This window comes from Mixophyes fleayi, chromosome 2 (genome assembly GCF_038048845.1).
Source record: "Mixophyes fleayi isolate aMixFle1 chromosome 2, aMixFle1.hap1, whole genome shotgun sequence".
Lineage (NCBI taxonomy): Eukaryota > Metazoa > Chordata > Amphibia > Anura > Limnodynastidae > Mixophyes > Mixophyes fleayi.
The window spans coordinates 185,666,391-185,678,232 of NC_134403.1; the positions used below are offsets into that span (position 1 = coordinate 185,666,391).

Consider the following 11,842-nt stretch of genomic DNA (forward strand, 5'->3'; position numbering starts at 1 on the left):
AGAAAACCCAAAAACATAAGTAAGCCAAATTATATATCACATACTAGTATGTATTGCATATGGTGTGATTATTCCAGATCTATATCATATGGTTTCAAATTCTAGAACAAAGTGGGACAATGGACTCGCCAACTCAAACTTAATCTTTCTAAAACAGAGTTAATAATATTCCCACCCACAAACAAGAGCATACCTGACATTTCAATCTCTGTTGATAACATGACCATAAATCCCACCCTGCAAGCTCGCTGCCTAGGTGTAATCATTGACTCACACCTATCCTTTGTTCCCCACATTGACTCTATATCTAAATCATGTTACATACATATAAAAAACATTTCCAGAATTCGCACATATCTCACACAAGACACTGCAAAAACCTTAATTCATGCACTTATCACCTCCCGCATTGACTATTGCAATTCCCTCCTTACAGGCCTTCCCAAAAACAGACTCAAATCCCTACAATCTATTTTGCACGATGTGGCAAGATTGTTTTTCCTTGCAAATCGTTATTCCTCTGTTGAATCACTCTGTATGTCTCTACACTGGTTGCCTGTTTTCCACCGAATCCAATATAAAATACTTTTACTAAGCTACAAGGCCTTCAACAAAGCTGCACCAACATACATCTTCTCTCTTGTCACAAAATATCTCCCAACTCAGCAACTCTGTTCTGCACAAGATCTGCGTCTCTCATCCACACTCATTACATCCTCCCATTTCCGATTACAGGACTTTTTCCGGGCTGCACCCACTCTATGTAATTCTCTCCCTCGCACAATAAGACTCTCCTCTAGTCTAGAAGCTTTCTCTGAAAACCCACCTCTTCAGATAAGCTTATAATATTCTGCAACCCCCTCTTAACCTCACTACATTACCCTATTACCACCTGTTATACAACTACCCCTTGACCAACATTGTTGTGTGACAGCATCATTTACCTTATGAGTCACTTTTACCTTTGCAGTCTGGCTGGGCCGACTGCAAATGTAGACTTAACCTCATGTGTCAAACTCCCATTGTCCAATAGATTGTAAGCTTGCGAGCAGGGCCTTCTCACCTCTTTGTCTGTTTTACCCAGTTTGTTTATTAGTTTACTATGTTTGTCCCCAATTGTAAAGCGCCACGGAATATGTTGGCGCTATATAAATAAATGATGATGATGATGAATGGACAAATTCCTGGACAGATGACAGTGTTTTCAGGAAAACCTAAGTGTCTTATTGTCTCTTATATTCCTGGTCTTAATGACAGATATTCAAGAAGCTGGTTTTGAAACACTGGTGGTAACCAAGCACCTCTGGGCTTCATAACTGGAAAGATTGTTGTTCTAGTAAATTTTAAGTATAAGAAGACACCTAATATGGGAACCTTTACTAACATTAGGACATAAGGGCTACAAAGTAATTTTAGTTAGAAGTGGACCCCTTCTGTATTTAAATCTTATTTATAGCTTACAGAATTTACTGGATACAACATTTTTTTCATAGTGTATTAAGAGAAGGGTGTTTAGCAAACTGTTCTTCCTTTGCCAAGTCTGTTTTTTGTATAACAACTACCGTAAGATGAAAGATTTATATTATTGTAGGGTTATTCATTTAGTTTATTTGAAACTAGCACATGATTGGCTTCTATACCTGACAATAGTTCAGGACGTCTGTGAGTGTTGGTTGCTGATCTCCAGAATAAGAGGCATCTGAAATGACGCTAGCCTGTTGAACAGATAAAGCAATGTCATCAATGATATAGCATGAGATTAACATAAAACTTAAATTGGACCTTTCACCTGTGCATGAAAAAAAAATAACATGTAACAGAAAGGGTACTTAATGAACTGCAAAGAGAGCAGAGCCACAATTGAGATTGAGTGTCCCCTTAGTGTGTCTCAAGTTATACTCACATTTAACAGAAATACCCCCAAAAGCCCAATCCATGCTTAGTTCTGCGATATACATGAAAATGTGCATTACCGAAAGTCACTTCAAATTCCAAACTATTATCATTTTAGATCATGTTTTACATTGGTAGAATGTGCTTTTTGTAAAAATTGTGCATTGAAGGAGCAAAAATAAGTGCAGCTAACATCCTTACTGGGTGTAGGGAGCTGTAGAAAGAGGGGTGGCTTACAGTACTGGGTAGGTATTATTCAATACATGAAAAAAAAAGCATGTACACTACAACAACAAAAAAAGTATAGGATAAAAGGTTAGCTTGTAAAGTACCACTTAAAACTTATAAAAGATAATTCTAACATTAAATATTAATACAAACACTTACACACTCATATTCTGCTTCATAGTCATACTCTACATTGTTAACCTCTTCATATTCGTCATCCTGAATTCCCATCTGCATATATAATACAGTAAAACATGCATGGTTGTAAGAAAATGCATACAGAGCAATATGTAAACACTTACTGCGATTTTCAATGTATCAATCAGCTCAGTTTATGTCATATTAATGTTGATTCATGGATGTATTAGTAATAACTAGATATTTTCTATTTTAGTACTGTTGTTCATAATAAATATCATTATTAGTGCACATTTATTGGCTATATCAAGTGCATATCATTTATTTAGGATCTTCTCTTTTGTGTCGATTGGTTTTTATATATTTTTCTATATTGTGTTTATCTGGTTTTTGAGACTTGCGCTGGACAATCTCCTTTTTTTGTGTTTGTGCATTCGGTGTGGGAATCCTCCATCCCACGTCCAGCTGCAGTCAATTCCACAGCACCGTAACGAAGCAGGTGTAGGCGGCGCCTTCGTCCAGGGCGCAAGCCCAACGGGGCGCCCGCTACCTGGCTCTGTATTAGTCTTTTACTGTCCCACAGTGGAACGCATGTGCGTTCCACTGTGGGACGGTAAAAGGCTCAAGAAAAAAATCTCTCGCCCCGCCCTCCCCCCAAAAAAAAAAATTAGCCAGCCAATGAAATGTTTGTTACCCTCAAGTAATCTCCTTTACGATCAAAATTAGATATGAATCACAGGAACATTAAAATATCATAATAAAAGTCTGGTTACCCACTGGTGTTAGGAAAAGGCCAATCACAAGGGATCATATTTGACATGCAGGGGTCACCAGTGCTTGCACTTGCAGTCGAGAGGGAGGTGTCAAGTGAAGACACTCTGTTGACCTCAATACATTAATATGATTTTAACACAAGAAAATAGAGCAGGTAACATCCAAAAACACTGCTGTGCTGCAAACACTCAAACAGCAAACCCTGAGGTACAAAATTGTTTTGATATCAAGGGTAACACTTTGTATTGTTCCATTCTAAACCAGCTTCTGGTTAAACAACTTAATTAATTTAATCTCTATTGGCTTGACCAATGCCTAATTTAACCTTTTCTATAATCTGCCATGAATATCTGTCCCTTATTTGTATCTTGGTTCCAACGTCAACACTGCAAGTGACAATTGCAGAAATTATAAAGGTTTAATTATGGGTAAACTGAACTATTTAGCTGTGGTCTAAATAGTACATATCATTCATATAAAAAAAAATATGTATATAGCCTCAACACAGCGCCGTAACGAGGCAGGTGCAGGCAGTGCCGTTTCCCAGGGCGCAAGCCCAAGGGGGCGCACAGCCGCCTGCTACCTGACTCTGTATTACACTTTTACTTTCCCACATAATTCTTTCAGTAAAGTGATAGCCACACCCCCACATTAGGTTGGCCAGACACACTTAAATGGGGGGCGCCGGTGCCCTGTCTCGCCCAGGTCACTAAAATGTCTAGTTACGGCACTTCAATTCCAGGATTATTATTCTGTGTGTTTTATTCTTAGCGCCTGATTGTTTTGTGTTTATAGTGAAAATGCAGTCAGAATGATAACCGTTGTCTGCCTGAGTGTGCGCTCATCTTCTCAGTGCACTAACTGTAGACATCAGCCAAAGGTCACACACTTCTGGCCAAAGAGAAAATGAATACTGTTGCTTGACCCTTCAGCACAACTATACCCCATATGAATTGCAGAATTCAGTTTCATCTTGTCTTTATACTGCAGCTTTCATATAAAGTAGAATGTCTGTTTCACAGAGTTTGCAAAATATAAATCAGATGGTCTTTACAGAAGCTGCATATCAACTCCTTACTTGCTGCAAGCACAAGTGCCTAAATATTAAATGTCCTTCTTTAGGTGACTCTGTTATTTAATATTCAAAGAAAAGAAGCAAAACCTTGAACCTATCTTATACTCCAAATGGTTATTTGCTGTGTTTAAATAACCCCGTACCCTCATGCTTAGCACTATATAATTACACTTAACCCTTCACTTGCAAATGAAAAAAAAAAAAAGAATAACAAATATATAGATATAGCTATAGAGAAAAGAGGCGTCTAAGGGGAGATATAATTACTATGTACAAATACATTAAGGGTCAATACAGAGAACTTTCATGGGAACTTTTACCCCAAGGACTATACACAGGACACGTGGTCACCTCTAAGGTTAGAGGAAAGTAAATTTCACAACCTGAAAGGGGTTCTTTACAGTAAGGGCAAGATATGGAATTCACTGCCAGAGAAGGTTATAATGGCAGATTCAATAGATATGTTTAAGAAAGGTTAGACTTTTTTTGCGGAAAAGTGTATCCAGGGATACGACTGTTAATTAAAATGAAGCATAGTACTGGATGTAGGGTAAAAATAGGACTTCAATATTGAGTCTGGGGGGATTTTCACAATTGAAACAGATCAATTTCAAATATAAGTGAGGGATCACAGGAGATCCAAAATAGGTTGAACTTGATGGACTGGTGTCTTTTTTCAACCTCATCAACTATGTTACTATGTATATATATCATAGTTTTGAAAAATCTAAAACTACTAGAGCAGACCACCTAACAGTCTAATTGTACAGTTTAATAATCCACTCTGTCCCTTCCTCTGTTTTCTGCTTCCTGCCTTGTGTTAGGCATTATTTAGAGTAAGCGTAATTATACCTGTCCAGAAGGTGGCTACATTTAACTGTCATAAAGGTGAATTTAGAATGAACAAAAACTGTAACATATATTTAGATATATGTTGCTCAAATGTCTGTTTAACCTATATTCAAACTTTTGTATTGGACAGGTTCGTTTAAAGTTAAGGATGGATTCACTTACTCTTTAAAGAATATGAAAGCATTTTCTAGCTCAAAATATTTTGGTAAAATGAAAAGGAGGGAAATAATACTTGATTTGTTCTGATCATTATACATACAGTGCTGTCTGACATCATGGAGGCAACTCTCCTGCGTTTCTGCGGAAATCCATACTCCACCTCCTCAGTAGTAATGACATCACTTTGCATGGCTGAACGGTAGAAAGTGTGTGTCAATCCAGAGCTAGTCAATGATGGCAGATTTTCATTCTCTAAAATGAAAAAAGGCAAATGACTTGATACCCGCTGATGGAACATACAATTTCGAAAAATCTGTAAGGAATGTTTAATTAAAACTTTCCTCTGGCGTGTTGAGAACAACCCAGTGTCCTAGCAGCAATCTCCACCTAAACTTAGATTTGAAACAGCTCACTACCGATGTGTTAGATGTCTCAAGGGAGTCCTTACTCCTTAATCCATAAAGATTAGTCTGGCTTTAATAGGTTTATACATACAGGAAATAATATATGGCGTGGTATTTGACTAAATGATCTTGTAAACTCTAACAAGCAACCTATGTCACACATTTAACAGGCTTCATTACCTATCTATGTTTGAGACTATGCAAACATTTGGGGGCATATTCAATTGTCGCGGGTTTCCGCGGCGTTAAAACTACTGTAGTTAGCTGGATTGCAGCTCGCGGCTCAGGGAGCTACGAGCTGAAATCCAGTGAGAAAACTACCGTAATAACGTTTTTTCTGCGCACTATTACCGTAACGGTAATAGTGCGCGGAGCGCAAGATTTTCAGCGTTTCCGCGACAATTGAATATGCCCCTTGGGCTCTTAGGTACCTACTCTGATAAATGAAATGTGGGCTCTCAATAACATTTCAGATTTTTTAAATACATTTATTTACAATGTTCATCTTATTTATGCCCTGAATTCTTCTCTACCCTTTAATTTGTAAGAAATGTATTGATTTCTGAGTATAAAGTTGACCAGGTTAAGTCTGAGACCAATGCAAAACTACTTAAAGAACCACTAAACCTAAAACAAAATTTGCCTTTCCTAAGTACACTACAAATGCATTGTATGAACATATAAGTTCCCAAAGAACTTTAAATATTTTACATTGAATTTATATTACAATACAAATGTTTTTAAGCTACTGATTTCAGCTATCAGTCATTTCATGCTGGGAAGAGGCTTATGCGGTGTTGTTATGCATTAATAACAGGAAGGTTAGTGTGTAGAAAAGTATTACCTCCATGTTCATACCTTTCTTTTGGATTGGATAAATGACCTTAGTTAAAAAGTGTATTTTGTTTTTCTTTCACAATGTCTTTATTGTTGTAATGCCTTTATACACATGCTTTAATAAAAAAGTTGTTTAAAAGAATAAACAAAAAATAAAAATTGTATTTTCCCCATCTTTTTGTATGCTTTTAAAATACCCCAGTTAGTGTTCACATAAATGTGAACTTAAAGTTCAGTAGATCATAAAGAGGTTTTGTTACTTATGCTTTCTACCTTAGACATGTTTATGCTTGTTTCTCCCTGTTCCAGATGGTCCAACGCATAGTCAAGTTTCTCCACTAATCATAAAGTGGAACTTCATGTTTAGAGAAAAAAAGTTACCACCTACCCCTCTTACAGAGGTTGATGACTTTTTAGACAACTATCCCTCCTTACATGATATCCTCACATGTTGCATTTCCTTGTGGTGCCTCTCTTCCCCAATGCAGAATTTCAGACACCATTACTAGGAGCAGAATTAGAGAGCTTTGAGTGTGGCATCCAAACATAAGCAAATAATTTAAATCTGCCCAGTATGAGGGGTGAAGTGAATGTGACACCTGATTGGACAAGAATCTTGATCAATCCAATCAGGTGTCATATCAACAACCAACTTAATAATAGTAACTCTATTTAACATACACCATAACGCACTGATCCATTAGTATGTGATTTCACTAATTTGTAAAGCGTTTGATTAATGCACATCTTTGTACTATAGATCTATATCCCTTGATTATCTATTTAATCAATTTCACTTATTCTACATCTATAGTGAGATTTATATTCACTCCTCTCTTGCTTATCTATATGACTATCTAGCTACTATGTTATATGTGATATGTATTTTTAAGTTTGTTTTATTGATATAATTTACTCAACACAATAAAGTTATTTTCCTTCCTTTACAGACTTTAAAATGGGCCTATATGACATTTATATGATGTTTCTCTGCCACATCCACTTTTATATTATTCATTCTTCCTTTCCTAATACGAATTTTATAGAAAAAACCTCTATATGACAATTGTAGTATTTTCCAAATGTATTGTGTGACAGCAACATAAATATTGTAATCAGCTATATAAACAAAAGTGTAATCTGAAGCCACTAGCAATGTGACGGACCTGCTGCTCTATTCAGAGATGAGCCAAGTTGTCTTGAGTTTTCATGCAAATCTAAATTTGTGGCGGAATGTGCAGTTTTGCAGAGGTGGGAAGTTATGGAGATACAACCTTTGAGTGCACAGGTTTTGCTTTGCCATTCCACATTGTATTTAGTAAATTCAAAGAATTTACAGTCTATAAATAGAGCTTGGAAAACAGCAGCGAATTCATTCTGTTCTTTGTAGTGTTTGAATTCCGTGCGGGACAAAGATGACATTGGATAATCCATATAGATTACTTAAAGCTAAATTCCAACAGGAAAAAAGGTGCAAAATTGCTCAGCCAAATGCGAAATGAGATAAATATTATGTGCAACAGTTTTGAAAAAGTTGCTCATCGCTAATTCCAATAACACAAGCACAATTATTAGTAGCGATATCGTACATATATTTTCTCTGCAGTTAATTTAGCAACAGTCAAACATCTTTAAAGCTGCTCTGACAGAGGATAAAAGGAAAGTCCATTGTACACTATATTTTGTAGGTAATTCTCTTCATCATTCAACGTATACATCAAATAAAGTTGTATCTATTTTTACTTTAAATTAGTGAATAAAGTGTAATTTTATGTTTTTCAAGTACCCATGTAATGTTCTCCCTATCTAGAAAAAGCCCCTTGCTGAGCAGCATTAAGTAGTGTGACATCTGCTCAAAGCAATTAAGTCACTTCGTAAACAGACTCCTAAATCATCAGCTGCATACACAGAAGTAGGTTGCATCACATATTTGCAAGTGACAGCACCCCGGGCCTCCTGCAGGAGACAGAGACAGTAGCAGGAATTAGAAGAAGCTTGTACAACTGATGACTGAGTCTCATTGTATGAGACACTGCTGTAATGTCACTGCTGGCCCTGGGATTCTCCAGCTATATCCCTTTCTCCAGCCAACCATGACACTATATAAACGTTATACATTGTACACCAGCTGGAGGTCGGGGGAGGGGCTGAATGGACATCGCTCCACCCAATAACAATGAGAGAAAATAAGAGATTAACCAACCGGAGTATCGGAATCGAAGCCGCGGCGGTCCGTTCAGTACCTGGGTTCTATCAGACGACCAGCAGGGAAGCTCAGCGACGTTCTCTTGGCGGCTGCTGATTGGACGATCATTTCAACAGCAAATACTGGGGGATGGGATTGGACGACCTCATTGGTGAAGCCGCTGTCTGGGACGTCATGGCGTACAGCCGTGGTGGGACGCGCTGCAGCCACGCGCATGCGCGAATAAGAGCCTTACTGTGGTTATAACATCAGCACCGCCCTCCAGAGTTATAGCGTATCAGTGAGATGTGGCCGAGCGCCACCTACTGACTGCACAAGCACAGCACAACAACACTGCACTGCAAGGGACACCTGTGTGGTGACAATAAATACATAAATGTCTTTTAACAATTTCATAACCATGTTATATTGGAATAAATATATATTTTTATCCAGTTATATATATGATTATATACTGTGTTACAGAGATTGTTTTAATCATTCACAGTCCCTGTCCCAGTGGGGCTTACAGTTTAAATTCTCTACCACACAGACGCATAGTAGGGTTCATTTTTTCAGAAGCTATTTAGTATGTTTTTGAACTGGGAGGAAGCTGGAGCACTTGCTATTGACCTCCGCCTACATAGAATCTGGATTATTAGATATAGAAGTCCTATTATCATCATCATCATCATCATTTATTTATATAGCGCCAACATATTCCGTAGCGCTTTACAATTGGGGACAAACGTAATAAACTAATAAACAAACTGGGTAAAACAGACAAAGAGGTGAGAAGGCCCTGCTCGCAAGCTTACAATCTATGGGACAATGGGAGATTGACACATGAGGTTAAGTATACATTTTGCATCTTGGCCCAGCCAGACTGCAAAGGTAGGGTGACTCATAAGCTAAATGATCCTGTCACACAACAATGTTGGTCCGGGGGTAGTTGTCTTGTGTGAAATTGTGTAACAGGCTAAAGGTAGTGAGGTTAAGATGGTGGTTGAGGAATATTATAAGCTTGTCTGAATAGGTAGGTTTTCAGAGAACGCTTGAAAGTTTGTAGAACAGAGGAGAGTCTTATTGTGCGAGGGAGAGAGTTCCATAGAGTGGGTGCAGCCCGAAAAAAGTCCTGTAACCGGGAATGGGAGGATGTAATGAGGGTGGATGAGAGACGCAGATCTTTTGCAGAACGGAGTTGCCGAGTTGGGAGATATTTTGAGACAAGAGAGGAGATGTATGTTGGTGCAGCTTTGTTGATGGCCTTGTAGGTTAGTAAAAGTATTTTATATTGGATTCGGTAGAAGACAGGCAGCCAGTGTAGAGACATACAGAGTGATTCAACAGAGGAATAGCTATTTGCAAGGAAAATCAGTCTTGCCGAAGCATGCAAAATAGATTTTAGGGGTTTGAGTCTGTTTTTGGGAAGACCAGTAAGGAGGGAATTGCAATAGTCAATGCGGGAGATGATTAGTGCATGAATTAAGGTTTTAGCAGTGTCTTGTGTGAGATATGTGCGGATTCTGGAAATGTTCTTTAGATGTATGTAACATGATTTAGATATAGAGTCAATGTGGGGAACAAAGGATAGGCGTGAATCAAGGATTACACCTAGGCAGCGAGCTTGTGGGGTGGGATTTATGGTCATGTTATCAACAGAGATAGAAATGTCAGGTATGCTCTTGTTGGCGGGTGGGAATATTATTAACTCTGTTTTAGAAAGATTAAGTTTGAGTTGACGAGAGGACATCCAAGATGAAATGGCAGAAAGACAGTCAGTTACACGGGACAACACAGATGTCGAGATATCAGGAGAGGATAGATAGATTTGGGTATCATCCGCATAGAGATGATACTGAAAGCCAAAGGAACTTATTAGATTTCCAAGAGAAGCGGTATAGATAGAGAACAGCAGAGGACCTAGCACCGAGCCTTGTGGTACTCCAACTGATAGGGGAAGCGGAGCAGATGTGGCTCCAGAGAAATTAACAGTGAAAGAGCGATTAGAGAGGTAAGATGAGAACCAGGATAAAACTGAGTCTTGAAGACCTAGGGATTGCAGCGTTTGTATGAGAAGAGAGTATTAAGTAAACAACTATTAAGTAAACAACCAAACATTACCCAGAGCAGGGACTGGCTGGCAAGGTTTAACCCTGGGGAAGCACACAGCCACTGGCCTATGAGCAGTGGCCCGTCATTAAAAAGTGGTTTTAGGATTGATACATGGGTTCATTAACTTCATTTATCAAACGGCAAAAAGCAAAAACAGGTGTTTTCGCGGATAAAAGAACTTGTTTTTCCATCACCTTATGGATTAATGGGGTTGCCACCAGCAACAACTCCAATTGTGCCTGTTTATCAAATATCAAGACAGTCCTTCCTGGTATGATGACAGCTTCATCACATGGCATTACCAGAACAAAAACATTAAAGAACATTCTTTATTCTTAAAATAAAGTATTTTTAATGCAGTATATTTTACATTATTTATATTGAAAGATATAAAAAAGAAAGGTACTTGATACTATAGCTCACCAGTGTCTTCCACCTGAATTGCTATTTAAATCTTACATTGCCTGGTTCTAGTCAGTGAATAAGGCATCATGTTAGCCAGCACGGTGCTGGTGAACAACAGTGGTCATGTAATTCAACAAGAATCAAAAGAAAAACTTTATGCATTGAAATAACTTTAAATAAAGAAAACAACATTTTATAAAAGGTATATATTGTATATACTCTCCAGGTAGAAAAGGGAGGGAGTTTAGAAAAAGTAACTTGTAGGTGGTACTGCAGTTTTAAGTCACCTTATTAATCACTTTACCTGGGCCTGCTGGGCCTGGGCTGTTTTTAATGTTGTTGAAATGTAGACATAGTTTATCCTCATGCTCTGCTTGTGAACTTCGGCAGGCTCACTCAGTACACTTCTGGTACTGCATAGTGGGGCGGTGCTTATTAAGCTAGGGCGACCCATGCAGACTGGTGTTTTGACCCTTCCACCCAGTGTCGGACTGGGTCATGAAGGGCCCACCGGGGGACTGCAACGCTAGGGGCCCACCAGAGGGGGTGTGGCCAGCCATCAGAGGCGAGACCAGACACTAAAGGGAGAGTGGTCAGCCCACGAAGGACAGCTAGCACCATAGTGTAGTATATAAAGAATGTAGTGTGCTCATCCTTTTCTTTTAAAATGACAGGCTGACTGCGCACTTAGTTACTAACCTGCTCATGCTCCTCTGGGCGGTTGGATATCCGGAACTCCTACTCTCAACTGCCCTGCTCAAAGTGAAAAACACACTA

At 38.5% G+C, this 11,842-nt stretch overlaps 1 protein-coding gene across 2 annotated transcripts in view; it reads right to left on the reverse strand.

The window, feature by feature from the left end:
- Positions 1 to 8,741, reverse strand: part of BEND2 (BEN domain containing 2) — a 28,036-nt gene extending 19,295 nt beyond the window's left edge. The window contains exons 1-4 of one of the 2 annotated variants that reach the window (XM_075195085.1): positions 8,604 to 8,741; positions 5,220 to 5,371; positions 2,281 to 2,352; positions 1,641 to 1,715 (exon numbers count right to left, since the gene is read on the reverse strand). In XM_075195085.1, the coding sequence (XP_075051186.1) occupies positions 1,641 to 1,715; positions 2,281 to 2,352; positions 5,220 to 5,309 (237 nt within the window). In that variant the 5' untranslated portion in view covers positions 5,310 to 5,371; positions 8,604 to 8,741. Of the gene's footprint in view, positions 1 to 1,640; positions 1,716 to 2,280; positions 2,353 to 5,219; positions 5,372 to 8,563 lie in introns of both variants that reach the window. The other variant, XM_075195084.1, reaches the window with a different exon arrangement.
- Positions 8,742 to 11,842: the final 3,101 nt, after the last annotated feature.